Source organism: Canis aureus, unplaced genomic scaffold (assembly GCF_053574225.1).
Source record: "Canis aureus isolate CA01 unplaced genomic scaffold, VMU_Caureus_v.1.0 ptg000272l_RagTag, whole genome shotgun sequence".
Classification (NCBI taxonomy): Eukaryota; Metazoa; Chordata; class Mammalia; order Carnivora; family Canidae; genus Canis; species Canis aureus.
Window position 1 is genome coordinate 39384 of NW_027554524.1, and position 19062 is coordinate 58445.

The 19062-nt window shown below is 35.2% G+C and overlaps 1 protein-coding gene across 1 annotated transcript; it reads right to left on the minus strand.

Moving 5' to 3' along the window:
• Nucleotides 1–2512: 2512 nt before the first annotated feature.
• Nucleotides 2513–11907, minus strand: LOC144309947 (WW domain-containing adapter protein with coiled-coil-like; the record flags this gene model as incomplete). The annotated part of the gene is made up of 6 exons (XM_077890880.1): nt 2513–2641; nt 3621–3807; nt 5278–5396; nt 8714–8862; nt 9990–10112; nt 11613–11907. Coding segments are annotated over 6 exons (993 nt in total), but the record flags the coding sequence as incomplete, so codon positions are not given.
• Nucleotides 11908–19062: the final 7155 nt, after the last annotated feature.

Below are 19062 nucleotides of genomic sequence, written 5' to 3' on the forward strand. Positions count from 1 at the left end.
ACTATTTTTATATTCCCCAAATGAATGAGACACCATATAATGTTTGTCCTTCTCTGATTGACTTATTTCACTCAGCATAATACCCTCCAATTCCATCCACGTCGAAGCAAAAGGTGGATATTTGTCGTTTCTAATGGCTGAGTAATATTCCATACATAGACCACATCTTCTTTATCCATTCATCTTTCGATGGACACCGAGGCTCCTTCCACAGTTTGGCTATTGTGGACATTGCTGCTAGAAACATCGGGGTGCAGGTGTCCCGGCGTTTCACTGCATCTGTATCTTTGGGGTAAATCCCCAACAGTGCAATTGCTGGTCGTAGGGCAGGTCTAGTTTTAACTCAGCAGTTTAACTCTGCCTTCAGCCCAGGGCCTGATCCTGGAGACCGGGATCGAGTCCCACGTCAGGCTCCCTGCATGGAGTCTGCTTCTCCCTCTGCCTTTGTCTCTGCTGCTCTCTCTCATGAATAAATAATTTTTTTAAATAAATAAAAAATCTTTTAAAAATGTTTAAAAAAAGATAAAATGAATAACTACAGTTAAAACTAAGAAATTAAAAATGGATTGGTCTAGGGGCACCTGAGTGGCTGAGTCAGTTGGGTGTCCCAACTCTTGCTTTTGGCTCAGGTCATGATCTTAAGGTCCGGTCCTGAGATCAAACCCCATGGCAGGCTCTGTGCTCAGCAGGGAGTCTGCTCTAAATTCTCTCTCCCTCTGCCCCTCCCCATCTCAAATAAATAAATATTTAAAAATAAATAAATGTGTTAGTCTAGAGTTAAGACAAAATGACCAGTGAATGCATGAAACACTAGGATGACAAAAGTTAGAATGTCTCCTGGTTTTCTAACAATTTCTCAATTAATTTGACTATAAAGACTGATTTTTTAAAATGTCATTTACTGTATCACCACAGATACACACAAAAGGCAGCACATATTAAATATGAGACACATATTTTATTTTATTTCTTTATTCATGAGACATACAGAAGCAGAGACATAGGCAGAGGGAGAAGTAGGTTCCCTGCAGGGAGCCTGATGTGGGACTTGATCCCAGTACCACGGGATCACAACCTGAGCCAAATATGTTTTCTAGGCCACAACAGAATAAGCCTAGAATAAACTAGGTGCAAGAGGCTAATCATTTTGAAGAACAAATTCTCAATATAAACATAGGCTCATAAAGAAAGCCGAGTCAAATTCCAATTAACAAGCATATTTAAAACAAAAAATAAAATAAACTCCACGGCTAACTAGGTTTCCATGAACTTCATAAACCTTCCATGAACTTCTGACCCTTCTTTTCTATGGAGTATGATATTTACTGCCTGTACCAGTGAAATAGGCATAATTATATAGTATTTATAGCTTGGTAATCAGTGTATACTGTTGTCAATAGTTGGGGCAGCAAATAATTTCCTAAAAGTCAAATCACCTGTCTTATTAAGCCAAAATGTAGTCAAGTTTTATGTATGTTTGAAGTACTTTCAGAGCAATCATAAACAAATCCCAGTTGATATTCAAAATACAACTCCAGAGAATTTAATAAAGGATTAGACAAAAACAGTTTTCAATTTTTACTATAAATGCCAACTTGGTATTTACTAAATATTTGTAGATTCATGTTAAGACTAACTCTACTTGTGACCCAGTGACTTATAAAGATAGGATGTGAGAGGCCCTTAAAAATTTGTCCTTGATTTTATAAGACACATGTAAAAAATATCTGTCCTATTTACTTGGATGTAGATATCCTTGCTTGAGTAGGATACTAGATTAAAAACTGAGAGACAAGAAGAGTTTAAGTGAAAACACCTCAGAAACAGATATACTTGCTAGACAATTAAATTTCCAAGGGATCTTGGAAATATCCAAAGACAATGTTTACAGTGATTTGAAATTTCAACTGAAACAAGTATGGCCAGCAACCAAATACTACCCTCAATTGAAGAGGAGACCCTTTATAATTAGTTGCTGTCAACTGTGTTAACAGTTGTTGTTAACATTTAGTTAACATTATATGTTAACAGTGTTATAACATTTCACTATTTAAATACTATTGTACTTTACAGAGTTAGAAGACAAAAGTCTAATGAAGCATCTACCATGGGTTAGAGAACTAAAATCTAGATGCCATTACCATTCACCAGGATTATTATTAAATTACAAAGTGTAATCATAGTGTGGGGCACCTGGGTGGCTCAGTTGGTTGAGAGTTCAACTCTTTGTTTTGGCTCAGGTCATGATCTTATTATGGGTCTAGAGATCAAGACGTGTTATCAGGCTCCACATTTAGTAGGGAGTCTGCTTAAAGATTCTCTGCCTCTGCTCCCCCCCACCCACCTCACTCACTCTCTCTCTTAAATCAATCGTTTTTTAAAAATGCAGTTACAGTGTTATGGAACACGTTCTATCAAAGAGAACTTTAAATTTCAGAAATGAAATTTGATTTATATTCTTCAGTCTGATTTAAGATATACTAAGACAAAAACTTTGTCAGTGAAAAACTTACCTTTGCTCTCACAAAGTTGCTTGAATTTCACATACTCGGACTAAAGATCTTAAATTTTTTAATTCAGTACAAATTTCTGACATGTGAACACTTCCCATATTATGGGCTTCTTCTCGCAATCTTGATGCCTATAATTAAAGAAATAAAGATCACATACATGCCACAATCACGTACAAAAAAAAAAAAAAAAACCCCAAAACATTAAATTTCTGACAACTTTGTACCAAGATTACAGAACAATCCGCCTTTAAATCCACAAAAATGATAGTGAATCTAAAGGAGAAAAAGGATTTTCTTTAAAAAACTGTCTAATGGTGGAAAGAAGGTATTTTTCCAAGATTTCCCCCTTCAACTTCTGGAGGATATAGTATTTCCAATTTTAGTATTGCATAGCACTAAGGATAGAAGAGCTCATGATTCGTGGTTAATAAGATGCTGAGTCAGCCAGAGTAAAGTTCAGGTGTAACAATGTTAAAAGGGACTTCACTGTATTCTGATGTCATAAGATATGCAATATTACCTCTGTGAACTTAGAGAAAATTTCAGACAGTCAGTAAGCTGCTAAAAGGGAGAAGCCAATGGCAGTTAATTGGAATGTCCAAAGGTCCCTCATTCCAAAGCAAAACTGTTTTCTAACTTCTACTTGCTAGTCTAGTGGAGAGATAGAAGAGTAATAGTATGAACAAGTTCTAAAACTATCAGAGCAGCTGGCTGAGTAGCATCCTGGCTTTAAGCCTCATAACTATTCTAACTGGGTGACTTTGGTATATAATTTATTTGGTCTTAAGGGTCTTCAATGGTAAAATGGGAGAACTCATCTGCACTGCTTAACAGTTTTGAGAAGTGGAGAAAATAAAGCACTCAGCACAGTGCTAAATGCTGAGTATATTAAAATATTTTATGTGAAACCATAAAAAGTTATCTCATAAATGCCCTAAAATAAGTGCTTACCAAATATTTAATTTAATGCACTGACTATAGACAATCTAATTAGACATTACTTTAAATGTAGCTTAAATTCAGTGATCTAGATTAGATTTTCTAGAAGAAATTATATTTTGTCATTCATCCAAAGGTAAAACATCTGCTATGAATCATGTAACATACTTGCTTCTCTGCATGATCTGCAGGCCATCCTTGAACATGTTTTATGAGATTTTCATTGAAGTGTGCTGCTAGCGTAGGTGTTAATGAACATGTAGGTCGGGCAGATGAATTCTGTGGTACAACTGTTGCGTTTGATGCATTACTACTAGAAGTATGATTTGGACCAGGCGATGGACTTCTCTGGCTACTGGAAGAGAAAAAAGAATTGAATGTATAGTATATTTTTAAAAGGAGATACCTAAAAATTGTCAATATCTTCTATTAAATTAAAGATATCCAAATTCCTAAGAAAAATCTGTTATTTTAACATCAAATACATAGAATTTAAAATCCAAAGTGTAGTTATATATCATGTACTCCTTAAACACACTTTTGGGAGGAAAAAGGGCCCTTCTAAGAACAGTAATGTCAGTTAAATTTAAACTAATAGTGCTCTTCAAATTTGACAGCAGAACCTGTGATTTTGTATACCAGAAACACTACTCAGAATGTAACTAAGAAATGGTCATATTTTAACAGTTGTAGATATAAGGCACAACTGAGTATTGCATCTTAAGTACATGTAGATAAAGAGGGGGAAAAAATCTATTGCCTTTGTTTAGTGTCAGAACAAAATACTGAATCAGAGGGTAGATAATGTGAAGCAAAATACAGGCATTTTATTGGACAGCAACAAATGAGTTTAGTGGCAAAATAAGACCCAAAATAACACTCTGAGATAAGTTATCTTCTTTTAAAACTGTATGGTTTGGCTAGGGTTTGGGGATATGGTGGTAAGAACCAAAACTTTAATCACCCAAGTTGATTTCCTACCTGCTTCACCAGACTTGGCTCTGAATGAATTTCAGTTATTTCCAAAAACTAAATCTCCCAAAGGATGAAGAGTTTTCATCACTGAGGATATTTAAAATAATACTGCAGCCTCTAAAGACAATTTAAAAGAAGTATTTCCCAAAAATGTTCTGAGCAATGGCAACATTGCTGGAGTAAGTAGACAGCTTCCCAAGGTGATTATTTTGAAGGGAACAACTCTCATTTGGATGTAAAAGTTCTGAAATGCTTGTTTAGAAAACAACAATAAAAACAATAGTTGAATTATTTTGCTACCTCATAGCAAGAAATCAAAATAGGAAAATCAATCAAATGAAAATCATTTAAAGTTGTATTTGTTAATTAACAAAGAAACATGTAACACAATACAGCCCTATCTGACAAGCACTCCACACAGGGGTCAAAATTGAAGCTCTTAGGAAAACCTGACACATACCAGTTGAGAAATAGTATTTCCCATTTTTGGATTCAGCAATACACTCATATCTAAAACTGCTATGAGGAGGTTAAAAAATGATGTCATTTCCAACAAGTATTATAAAATCAGGTGCCCTCTTTGTACAAGTATGACATATTGTTACTCCTATCATATTCTATTAAGTAAAATCTGAAGAATGACTTTCTTCAAAAAATAAGCTGGCTTCATTACTAGAGACAACAACCTACTTGGAGTAAGATTTGCCTTTGTAAATCTTATAATACATAAAACTTAGGCTAACCATGGATTCTTACAAGATCAAGTTCTATTATACATATATTTTTATAATATTCAAACAATGCAGCATGCAACATTAATGAAAAAATGTTTCAACACACATGAACTTACTTTGAGCGCTGAAGACTTCGAGGAGAGACAGGTTCATGACCTTGCTGTTTGTCAGCAGTTACAGGCTGCTGTGTGGCCGATTGTGAAACCGGTCCTTGCTTAACTACTGGAGTACTAACCTGAAATGTCAAAATCTGGTGAGACAGGCTTCTATTATATACATAAATACCATGGAAAGTACATAAAACCAAAAGTACTATCAATGTGAAGTCTCTTATTTCTATTCTTTAGTAATTTTTAAGATAACATGAGCTGTCCCCTAATTGTTTCATAATTATTAGTGATATAGACATATTTAATTGTGTAAATCATGGTCATCCAGGTCCCCAAATCCACACACCCCTCCAAATCTAGTTGGATAGTCTTAAACTCTGAAAAATCTAGAGACTTCAAGAATTGCAGTCAGATTAATTTCCCAAAGTTCACAGTTAGAAGAGCCACGTTCATTTTGAGACTAACATAGAATTTCTTCATAAAATGGCCCAGAAGACTTTAAGATTACTTTTTGTAAAGCAGAAGAACACAAACTAGTTCTCTAATGTTGAGCCCAGTTTTCTTTCTAATACACTAAGATAGCTCCTCTGATTCAGTTATTTTTATATCAGTAAAAATTAATGTTACTATATCATACAAATACAGCTGCTCAAATTTAAACCACATATGCAGAGCGTATAGATTGGTCTACCAGTGAATGAGTCAACACTGGAGTGGTCTTCAAAGACATGTTACCCTACAGAGGTGGAACAAGAGGACCATGATTGTCAGTGAGGATATGTACACTACACATACTTACATGCCACAGAAAAAGAAAACAAGTACTTTTAAACACAAGCCCCGAATTAAGGCACGAAGGCAGACAGCCATTTGTGATTAAGTCACATCCTCCAATAATAGTTTTGTTTTTTTCTTCTTTCTTCCTTTTTTTTTTTTTTTTTTTAATATTCCCCCAAACAAATCTGGATAGCCTGGCTACATAAAAATCATTTTTATAAGCATTTTTATAAGGTCTACTTAATACTGAATTCCCACTTAAAAAAAAATTTGATGGGGATCCCTGGGTGGCGCAGCGGTTTGGCGCCTGCCTTTGGCCCAGGGCGTGATCCTGGAGACCCGGGATCGAATCCCGCGTCAGGCTCCCGGTGCATGGAGCCTGCTTCTCCCTCTGCCTATGTCTCTGCCTCTCTCTCTCTCTCTCTGTATGACTATCATAAATAAAATTAAAAAAAAAAATTGATGCCCATATACATAAGGGATTTGAAATGCTAATCTTATAACTGATTGTAAAACTTTACAATCACTTTTAGTCATTATTTATTGTACTCCTAAGATACTACACCCTGACGAGTTTTAAGCTCTAAGAAGATCTCCTTTGTTGAAACAATTTTTTCCTTCTCTCACAAAGTGCAAACAGTATGAAATTGCAGAATAGACTAATTTCTTTTTAAATTTTGAGTTAAATGTATCAATCCAGACTGACCCTAAAATGAGTTTAGATAAATGACTTAAATAGGGAAGGGATAAGCTAAGGAAGACCTAAAAGCTGTCCTAGCATCAATTTCAAGTTATCTTTCAATACGTTTTTATTTTTAGGCTTCTGTGAAAAAGCCTAAAGCTTTAAGCCTTAACTTTATTTCAATATAAAATTTTGGCAAGACCCCTGGTTGGCTTAGTAGGTAGAGCATTCAACTCTTGGATCTCAGGGTTGTGAGTTCGAGCCCCACGATAAGCGTAGAGACTGCTTAAAAATAAAATCTTAGGGATCCCTGGGTGGCGCAGTGGTTTAGCGCCTGCCTTTGGCCCAGGGCGTGATCCTGGAGACCCCGGATCGAATCCCACGTCGGGCTCCTGGTGCATGGAGCCTGCTTCTCCCTCTGCCTACGTCTCTGCCTCTCTCTCTGTGTGACTATCATAAATAAATAAAAAATTAAAATAAAATAAAATAAAATAAAATCTTAAAAAAAAAAAAATCTTCAGGGGATTCCTGGGTGGCTCAGCAGTTTGGCACCTGCCTTTGGCCCAGGGCCTGGTTCTGGAGTCCCAGGATCGAGTCCCACGTCGGGCTCCCTACATGGATCCTGCTTCTCTCTCTGCCTGCCTCTCTCTCTCTCTCTCTCTCTCTGTGTCTCTCATGAATAAATAAATAAATTCTTAAAAAAAAAAAGTTCCTTCTTAAAAAAAAAAATCTTCAGCATGAAGGATTGAAATAGCCTACTTTTTAACTAAAAAGAATTTCTTAAATTTACCATTAAGAAAAAAAACTGCAATTTGTGCATATACCAACTTCCAAATCTTTTAATGTTTTGCTGGTAATAGGACTACAAAGCAAAGAATGAGTATGACTAAGATTTGCTTAAGAAATTTTGGGTAAGGGATACCTGGGTAGCTCAGCAGGTAAGCGTCTGCCTTCCACCTAGGGTGTGATCCCAGAGTACTGGGATCAAGTCCCACATCGGGCTCCCTGCATGGAGCCTGCTTGTCCCTCTGCCTGTGTTTCTGCCTTTCTCTGTGTCTCTCACGAATAAATAAAATCTTAAAAAAAAAAAATTTGGGCAAGACTCAAATGATATAGTATAAAATCTGAAGGCAGTGTTGTTAAGGTCTGGTTTATATTCCAATAAGAAGAGACCAGCAATTTTCTAACTGTCTCTGAGGAGCCATTCATGCAAACTTTTGCTTGGAGAAACACAGGTAGTATAAGCTTAGTAAAATGGATTCTGTGTTCAGAAAGACCTAGGCCTTAAATTCTGATTCCACCACAAAAACTGGATTTAACTGAAGGCTTAATTCTCTTATCTATTAAATGAAGCAAATAGTAGTTGATTCTCATGATGTGAAGTTAAATATAATACTATTAAGCTCTTAGCACAGAAATGGATTCATTTCTAAAATAAAAGTATGGGAGGAAAGCCACTGGAAAACAGGTTATATCTTTTAAAAAGTTAAAAAACTCTACAAATATTAAGACAATTATTTTATCCTTCTTTATCCCACTCTTCCTCCAGGTCACAAATCTCAGCCAGTAAGAGAAAACAATCAGCGTATAAAAGTAACACATATGATGGGGGTGCCTAGGTGGCTCAGTCAGTTATGTGTCTGACTTCCCGGTACTAGGATCAAGCCGCCAGTGAGCTCCCAGCTCAGCAAGGGGTCTGCTTCTCCCTCTGCCCTCCCCCCCCCATGCCCTCTCTGTAAATAAATAAATATAATTTTTTAATTAAAAAAATGTTTAAAAGTAGCATAGATGCAACTCCCTCTAGAGTCCTCAATTTACTGAGACTAACCTGCATCTAAGCTGACCCATCATTCACTCCACCACTACTACACGTTCTCAAAGAGGGCTTTTCCTACAATAGAGAGTCTAAAACATTAAACTTGTTTTTCCAGAAGTGAGTGCTTTCGTGCTTTCTTTTCCAAATTTCCCTCAAAAGCAACATACCTTTGGCTGTGATGAAACAGGAGGAGTACTAATCAAAGGTTTGATAGGGACTGTGTTAGTCTGAGGTATGCTTATTCTTGGAGACACATACGATCTTGGGGATGATGCATCAGAAGTTAAAGACATTGGAGACTGATTAGATGGCTGAGCTGTGAAAAAGTAAAGCAATTAATTAATTCCAAATAAACCAAAACTTCCGTAATATATATGTAGAGGTCTTTCCATCCCTCTACATGCCCCCTGAACACCAGACAGAACACTTAACTGTTTAAAGTCAGAATCTGAAATACTCACTGGAGTCACGGACTAAAAACGAGCTGTGAATTAGAGAAGCACATCCAATGTATGCCTCCTCCAACCTGTTTTTTTAGGCTGAAGCAAGAAGGTAAGCCTGAACTATTCTCACATGGAAGGCATCCTCACCATTCTTATTTGTTCTTTCTTATTCTATATTTAGGCCTGGTTATACCCCTTTATCTCCTGCCTCATGAGGATAACCAGAGAGTTAAGTCTTTGCACTATTATATTTCAATTTCAGAATAAGTGTTTCTGCTCAGTTTATTAGTTTTCAGAATTGGGGCAGGGGGACAAGTCAAAGTGACCAATTCATTTCTTCTTTGTTCCTATATATGCCTCTTTCCATTGGATGTTTCATGGAGAAGAGAAATAGGTAATTTAAGACAGGACTTGAGCATTTCTGTATCCTGTGGTCAGTCAAAAATCATTAAACATCAAATGTGAACCAAACCAACACTTAAAATATATTCAATGTTTCATAAAAATTGAGGACCTATCAGTTTACACTCAGCTTTATATCAGTTTACACTCAGCTTTAGAGTACATTGACAACTTAAAGTCTGAATTAAATATGTATTACAGATTTAATGGCAATACTGGAAGATAAATGTCAATGTTTGCCTCATCTGGAAAAAAAAATACTGTATATACTAGTGTTAGAAAAAAAAATCATCAAACATCAGGGGTGTTTGAGTGGCTCAATAGATTGGGCATCTGCCTTCTGCTCAGGTCATGGTCTCAGGGTCCCAGGATTGAGTCCCACATTGGGCTCCCTGCTCAGCAGAAAGTCTGTTTCTCCCCGCCCTCATGTACATTCTCTCAAATAAATAAATAAATAAAATTAAAAACAAATTACAGGATCCTGTAAAACAAACATCAAATTGTTATAGCTAGTCTCTTCAGAAACCAAAAAGTTTTACCATGAACCCCCTGCTCCAAATTAATATACAATTCTCACAATACCTAAGAAAATGAATACCTTGTGTAGAGAGCTGAGCAGCTTGAGAAATCAAAGAAGTTATGTTGAAAGCAGATGGTCCAGCAGTAAGAAACTTATGAATTATAGACTGCAATGAGGCTTGTGTCACAGCTGCTGTAAGAACTAAACACATATCTTAAATTAAAATAAAAACATAGTGGCACAGTATGGTATTAGTAACAACTTGAAAACTAAAAAAACCCCAAAGAAACTGCAGTGTTTCAAACTAGAACTCTCAAAATAAAAATCTGTAAGATGGTAATAAAATGGGTCCAGAGATAGGAAATGATCAGAGGTAGAAGAAATTTAATGGTTTTTTTTTGTAAAGGAAAACAGTAGTTTTCCTTTGCATTAAAATTTGTGTTCAATTTAAGAAACTCCGGAGACTTTTTAAAAACAGTAAAGAGTGTTCCCTGGAAATTCTGATTATACCAGAAATCTATTCATTAATAGCTAAAGGGCTTTTGTAGGTTACCTGAAATTAAAAAGATAAAGGGTAGTTATTTCATGTGAATGCTTTACTAAACAAGGTGACCATTAAAACCCTACATTAGGGCAGCCCAGGTGGCTCAGCGGTTTAGTGCCTGCCTTCAGCCCAGGGCATGATCCTGGAGACCCGGGATCGAGTCCCATGTCAGGCTCCCTGCATGGAGCCTGCTTCTCCATCTGCCTGTGTCTTTGCCTCTCTTTCTCTCTGTGCCTCTCATGAGTAAATAAATAAAATCTTTAAAAATAAAATAAAATAAAACCCTACATTAATACCCACTCCAACAATCTTTTAAAGAACAGACATTAAATAAAAGAAGCTAGGTAATTTAGGAACATCATTTATTTTCAAAGCACAAGATCCTTTATTATTGACATTTTCTTATGCTATCATCTCTTCAAACTGCTTAAAGTCCTACTTTCCCTAGTAAAACATGTACCTATCAAATAGAATGGCACAGTTATCTTAAGAGAATAAAATCAAAATGCAAGAAAGTACAGTAAGAACAAAATTATTGACCAACTAGCGTGAAATAGCTCCATTTTTAAGATAAAGGAAGAACTTAACCATTTAGCACTACTGTTAAATATATTATGTAACAATGTACACATACTGAAATGGACTATTCTAAACAGAAAATTTTAAAATGCTCTTAAGACTGTTTGAATTTGAATAGCTTGTCAATTAAAACTATATCCACTTTTATTCAGACTTCTTTGATGTTGCTAGCTAAACAGCATACTGAAAAGCAAAGTTGGAATTAACAATATGCTAGAATTTAAGTGTTTTTATATCAGTTTTTAGAAATTAAAAAAATTTAATTTTAATTAAAAAAAAAGAGATTTATTATACACATTAAGCAGACAGAATAGCTTTATCTCCGGTAAATACCGTACACAGCAAGTCTTGAAAAATATACAGAGAGAAAAAAAAAAGAAAAATATACAGGAAAAATCCAAGTACTACTAACTCAATTACAATACCAAAGGCTTTCAACAACCATGAGGTTACGATATGAATTTCAAAGAATGACGCTCAAATGTGAATTTCAAAATGAAACAAAAGACCACTCCTAAATTGGGGAATTTACTAACGACACGAAGCAAATAATAATAATAAAACTGTTACCAATTTACCTTCATTTATTTTGGATATGTCCACATTAGAATTATTAAGTTGCAGTGTGGCTTGCAAAGCAGGAAGCAGCTGTCTGAGAAGGTTGGGGTCCTGAAGTAATGGAGGTATCGGTGACTGTGGAACAGGAGAAACAGGGATTGCTGACGCAGATGTTGGAGGTGCAGATGTGGGATTCAGTCCAGAGGCAGAGGATGTGGAAGGAGTTGTGCAAGAATGTGATACAGATTTGTCTCCTGGTGTAGACTCTAAGTAAAAAGGAGATAACAAGGCTGAAAAAAAACTACTTGGAGAAAACTAGAACCAACATCGAAAGAGCAACTTTCATGTGCCAAACACCCAACTCAAGTAATTTCATTCCATCTTCCCAAGGTGACACAGGGAGGGGGCTCAGTAAAGATCTACCTACTTAGAATAATAGGGTTAAGTATTTTTATATCCCGATTTCACAGGTGAGAAAACTAAACAAGAAAGATTATGTAACTTGCTTGAAATCACAAAACTTGGTAAAGCAGTGATTCTGCTATATTCATGTCTGATTCTAAAAGTCTCATGTTCTGTTTACTGGTAATGCTGTTTCAAACACAGTTAGTTATGTATTAACTACACGTTCAAATAAGCTTCTATTAAGATAAAGGTACAATACAATTCTCCTGGACTTAATTTAAGGTGAAAATGTTTATGACCACAGTAACAGCCCTCCAAAACATGACAATGACCAGAAAACAAATCAGGATTTAACACCATGGCGAGCACCTCCAATATAGGCTACAGATCAGAAGAATGAAACTCCAACTTTGAACTTTCATACTTAACAATTGAGTTTCCAGATTACATACTTTCCTTCTATAAATATATCTATTTGTCACATTTAAAACTTATTAGCACTAGAAATGATGCTTTTTTAATAGCAACCCATCCACAATACATATATTCAGTATTTTAAATAAACCAAAAATAAATAAATAAATAAAACATGCACGGAAAATGGTCATTATCTGAAAGCTATCATTGCAAATTACATATATAGAGTCAATGCAATCGCAATCAAAACTCCAAAAGCATTTTTGGCAGTATTTGAGAAGTTGATTCTATTAACTTATTTGAAAAAGGTAGGGATCCCTGGGTGGCGCAGCGGTTTGGCGCCTGCCTTTGGCCCAGGGCGCGATCCTGGAGACCCGGGATCGAATCCCACGTCGGGCTCCCGGTGCATGGAGCCTGCTTCTCCCTCTGCCTGTGTCTCTGCCTCTCTCTCTCTCTCTGTAACTATCATAAATAAATAAAAATTAAAAAAAAAAAAAAAGAAAAAGGTAAGGGCTAGTACGGCCATGAAGTTCATGAAAAAAAAAAAAAAGAACACAGCTAGTGAAATGTGTCTTGCCAGTATAAAAACTCACAATTGAAAGAAAACCAATATAAGGTCGATTAAACTTCAGTTATGTGTCTTTAGAACTAGAAGATGAAAACAAGAAGGTATCTTTGACATCTAGACGCAGAAAACTACAAAAAGCAAACCAATTACATTCAAAGCACAGATAAGTATTCTAAGGAACTCCTATAATCAGAAAAGACAAACTACACGAAAGAAAAATGAACAAAAGATGAAATAAAGACATTTCCCAGAAGAAACCGGAATGGCTTTACAATTTTTATAATAATACAATGCTTGTTTCTATTTTAGCACAAAACTAGAAACAAACTAAATGTTCACCAACAGAAAGATGAACACTGTATTTTCATACCATGGAATATTACTAATATAATAACTTTAAAGAAAGAAAAAAAGAGGAACAGAGGACCTCTGGATAAAAATATTAAAACAACTAATCAAGATGTTCATGCATATGCTTACAATACTGGCCTAAATATGAAGATTTGCTAAAAATCTTTAATTTTCCATACACACCTATTTCTTGAAGATTTTCAAGTTTGTATATATATATATATATATATATATATATCCCAAATTAAGACTATTATATGATGTATAAAAGTTGCAGGAATACTGCATCTGAATATTACACTGCTACCTAGTAACTGCAAATCCTCATTTCCAATTCTAAGAACTAAACATTTATTAATCTTCATGTCCCCACAGAAGCTGGGAATTACTAGTAAACTTACTGAAAAAGGACTCCTCTATCAGCCTTTTTATACCACTACTATAATAGTCAAAAGAATTAGGGGCAATAGCTCTCTGAAGTATGGACTTCACAGCTGCTTTAAAATATATTTCATGGCTATGTTGATCAACTATGATCAAAATTGATAAAAGTGTAACATCTGAATTTTTGTAAAGCACACATTTTAAAGAGGGTTATTCAGTTTAGCAGATTGCCTATCACGTTCAATTTTGTTGCTCTGGATTCATATACAAGTATACAGAAACTTGAAAGAAATAAAATTTCCCCTTTGAAAACCTGTCAGTTCTTACATTTTATGATGACAGTTTTCTCCAGATCATACTCCTTAAGGGTCAGCTTAGGGGCATTCCTGATTAATGTTTAAAATGAAAACAAGTTCTGCATTTTTACTTTCTGCATGAACCATCAAATTAGTGCTTACATACCTCTGAAATGATCCTTACTCTTTTGTTACTTTTATTGTGGCTTTCTTCTGTTTTTTAACGTATTCTGATGCTGCTCAATCTATCCACACATTTTTAAAATAAGCACAGCTTAAAAAACTCTTGAGTGCTGCCCTTTAATCCAAAAAAAGGAAACACCCCAGAAAAGAAAACTATACATATTACCATAAAGAAATAAAGTAACAAAAACTAAATATCCTTAACTCTTAGTTTTAGTAAGTTTGTTTACTCTAAGATAAATTTCTTTTGAAGTTCTGTCAAAGATCACTGAAGAGTAGTATGGAAACCAGGTGATCCTGCTTAATATCTAGGAGACCCTTGAACAGGCAACATCTTTAAAGGCCAGAATTTTTCTATTAAAAGGTTTGAGTATCAGTTTTCAGCAGAAAGCTTATCAGAATTATCTATAAAGCTAAAAACAAAACAAAACAAAACAGATACCTGGGCTCCACTCTAATGAACCTGGGGAGGCCCAGGCATATGTTGAAGTTGTAAGAATTCTATAGGTGATTCTGACACCCTAGTTGATTCTGAAAAAACAGGTTAGAGCTTTCAAGGTTGCTTTTCACCTTAAAAACCAAAGGAAACAAAACCAAAACAAAGCAGCATAGCACAAAGGTACAGGAGTGAGTGGAATTAAGGATAAGATGCAAGACAGAAAAGCTAAATCATTTTTCCCAGGTAGGTCTCCTATTTTTTCCATTGAGGTATAACAGACATACAACATTCTAGTAGTGTCAGGTGTTCAACATTCTTATCTATATATACTGCAAAATGATCTCCAAACAGTTACAAAATTATTTTTCTTGCTATGAGAACTTTCAAGACTTAGTTGAAAATATACAATAGTATTATTATGCACATTATGTCCCCATTGCTTTATAACTGGAAGTTTGTATCTTCTGACTTCCTTCACTTATTTCGTCCCAGCAACCACCAAGCTGTGTGCTCTGTATCTATACACTTGGTTTTGGTTTTTTAGACTCTTCACATATATAAGTATTTCCACACTATTTTAATAATAGCTCCACTCACCTTGTCTCCCTATAAAGACACATCCATACAAATGCCCTTCCAAAACATGTTACATGTTAAACATTTTACATATTACTTTCCTCAATCTATATATATAACTGAGAACAATGTACTGAGTTTAATAATATAGATATAAAATACTACTCTGTAAGGTAGTCTTAAAATATTACTAAAGAAAGGTATTGGTTGGGTACCTCTCCTGTGTTTTGAATGCCCTAAAAGAGATCTATTAACGTTACCCAGTATCTTCTATTATATAGTTTATTGTCTTTCCTTTCTTGCAGAACTTTAACAACTTCAGTAGGGGGATTTTGTTGTATTTATCTCTATAGCCCTGGTACGAGAGGACATGACACCAAGATGGCATCAACATGTACTTGTTGAATGGGTACCTGATCCTGCAGTAAAGGCCCAGGTCCACGTACATGCATTCTCCCTCTAATCTCTAAGTATAGAATTTATGATAATACGGAGGAAAGTCTAAGATCTCCATCCTAAATAACTGACAATTACAGCTTTATGCTACTTTCATAAAAGTAAGGAACTATATGTAGTCTTAGAGATAAATTTAACTTATTTAAGCTTATTTTAAATAACCCTATAAAATACTCAACCTTTCTTTTTAAAAAACACAGAGAGGAAATGGAACTATTTGGAATAAACAGTAATGTCATCAAATATATATTTTTATCAAACTAAACAAATAAAAACTTGGGTCTTTCAAAATAAAGACCAAGAAGTAAATGTAGGTAAAAGAACACTTTTTGCATTACAAAGCCATTTCTATAGGCTCTTCCACTTTTAAAGAATATCATCCTCCAGTCTCATTCCTTAAATGTAAACTCTCCCCAAGCAAATCTAGGTTCCTTTGAGCATTTTTTTCAATCTCTTACACACCTATTTTAAACTTAAACTAAGTCACTTTCCCTTATGATTATTTCTAAGACTTACAGATCTCTAACCAACTCTTTACTATAAACTTTAAAATTTTATCCTCTCATTTTTGGTATATATGCTTTGACAAAATTTTTCTTTCCCCTTATACTTGTATGAATTATTCACTTACATTTCCAATGCTTACCAGTAGGGGCCATAATCTACTAAAGACTAAACTTCAGAGTCACCTAAAAATCTGTTACTATACCCTAATTCTTTTATGGTTTAAAGTTAATATTCACCTCTTCTAAATCTAGGCCCCCATCCAAAATATCCAAGAGCATAAACCAAAGTCAAAATCTATTTTTGACCTACATTTTTCTGGCACGCCAAAGAATTCCTTCTAGATCTACAATAAGATCTAAAGACACTGCACTTAAAAAGGGTAAAAGGTACCATACTACATTTCTAATCATTAATTTCCTCTGATGCTTGGAGAGTTGCTGTAATAATATTCAGGGGAACATGTGAACAAAGCTCAAACTACTGTTGCAAGAAGGGCAGTTTGTTTTGTTCTGTTTTGTAGTAATGGTGTTACACTGAAGATTACAACATGGGGAAGTTACAAAGGAAACAAAGTATTCAAAAGTAGTAGGAAAAAAATGTAATAATAAGGTATCTAGGTGGCAGTAACCTGGTATATAATCTGTGATTTTCACTTATTTTTAATTTGATAATTCATGAATATGTTAAATCACATATCCACCACCCAGAACCTTTTCTTTGCATTTTACAAACGTACAGAAATATGGTGATGTAAAATATGTTAAGATATATTTTTGCACCTTGCTTTTTTATTCAACTGAGGAAATCTTTATGCTATACATGTAAAGGATAAACATACTCTGAAATTTATTCATGAGAGACACAGAAAGAGAGGCAGAGACACAGGCAGAGGGAGAAGCAGGCTCCTCGCAGGGAGCCTGATGTGGGACTCGATCCCAGATCCCGGGGTCACGATCTGAGCCAAAGCAGGTGCCCAACCATGAGCCACCCAAGCATCCCCGTATTGAAACTTTTAACAGATTTTATTAAAGGGATTCCTCTAATAACCGACATACACATTCCCACCAATTGTGCTTCCCCACATCCAGCTGTTAACTGTCACTAATCTTAAAGGTGAAAAATCTTATTTTAATCTTAATTTCCAATATGCACTGATAATCTTTCTCTTGAAATTTTTTAGCCTGCTAAAATATATATAACATAAAACTTACTACTTTAACTACTTCTAGGTTTACAACTCAGGGCCATTAAGTATTTACAAACTGTTGTGCAAACATCACATAGCACTATCCATCTCCAAAACCTTTTCATCTCTCCAAACAGAAATTCTGTCACCAATTAAACAAGGGCTCATCATCCCACTCCTTAGTAGCCACTATACTACCTCCTTTCAGCATAAGGTCTTCAATTTCATCTATGTCACAGCAGCATGCGTCAGAATTTCCTTCCTTTTTAAGGCTGTATGTCTAGCTAATATATATTTTTTTAAAACCTGTAACAGCTGATGGACACCTGAACCATTTCCATCTTTTGGCTATTTTAAATAACAATGGTACAAATATCAGTGTATAACCACCGGTTTGATTCCCTGGCTTTCAATTCTTCTGGTTATATATCCAAGCACAGAATGGTTTGATCCTATGGTAATTCTAGGTTTCATTTTTTGAGGAACTGCTAAACTGTATTCCACAGGAGCTGCATCATTTTGCATTCCTAGAAGCAATGTACAAGCGGTCTTAAAAAATAAAAATAAAAAAAAGAGGTCTAATTTTTCCCACATCCTCAAAAACATTTATTTTCATTGCTGTTTGTTTTCATAATAATCATCCTATGGGTGTGAAATGTTTTTTTTACTGTAGTTTTGATTGCTTTCCCTGATGCTGAATGCCTTGTGTGCTTACTGGCTGGCCTTGGAGAACACGTCTATTCAAGTCCTTTGCCCATTTTTGAGCTAGCTTGTTTCATTTAATTGCTCAGTTATAGGATTTCATATATTCTAGATATTAATCCTTTACTGGATATAGGATTTACAATTTATTTCCTCCTACTGTATGGGTTGCCTTTTGACTCTAGAGTGCCCTCTGATGCACAAAAGCTTTTAATACTGATGAAGTCCGTTTTATCTTTTTCCTTCGTTGCCTGTGCTTTTTGTGTCACATCTAAGAAATCACTACCAAATCCAATGTCACAGAAATTTTCACCCGTTTCCTTCTTAGAGTTTTTAGAGTTTCAGCTCCTAACTTTAGGTATTTGATCCATTTTGAGTTAACTTTTATAGCTGTAAGCCAAGGCTGGCAATTTTAATTTCCTCTTCTATAACTGCTTGTTCATATCTACTGCTTATTTTTTCTATTAGATTGTCTTTTTTCCTACTATTTTGATGTATTCTTAATGAATCCTTAACATATTGCTATACGTGTTGCAAGTATTTTCTACCAATTTGAGATATGTCTTGTGTTTAAATTTATCAACATTTTTTTTTTAAAAGGCAAAGGCATACTGGATCTTGATTTAAAAAGCCCTTCCCCACCCCTCAAATTATAAATAGTATATTCTTTCATCACAGCTATTCCCCCGTCCCATTGTTAAAAGTGCCATCTTAGATTAACTAGCATAATTTTAAAGTTACAGACTAATACAGACTAAATTCTTCTACTAACGTATTCAGTTATTCAACAAAATTTGAATCATGGGGGGCCTGCATGGCTCAGTTAGTTGAATGCCTGCCTTTGGCTTAGGTCATGATCCCAGAGCCCTGGGATCCAGCCCTGCATCCCTGCATCAGGCTCCCTGCTTGGTGGGGTGTTTCTCCCCTGCTTGTGCTCTTTTACTCCGTCAAATAAATTTTTTAAGATCTTAAAAAAAATTTGAGTCACTAACACATCTGT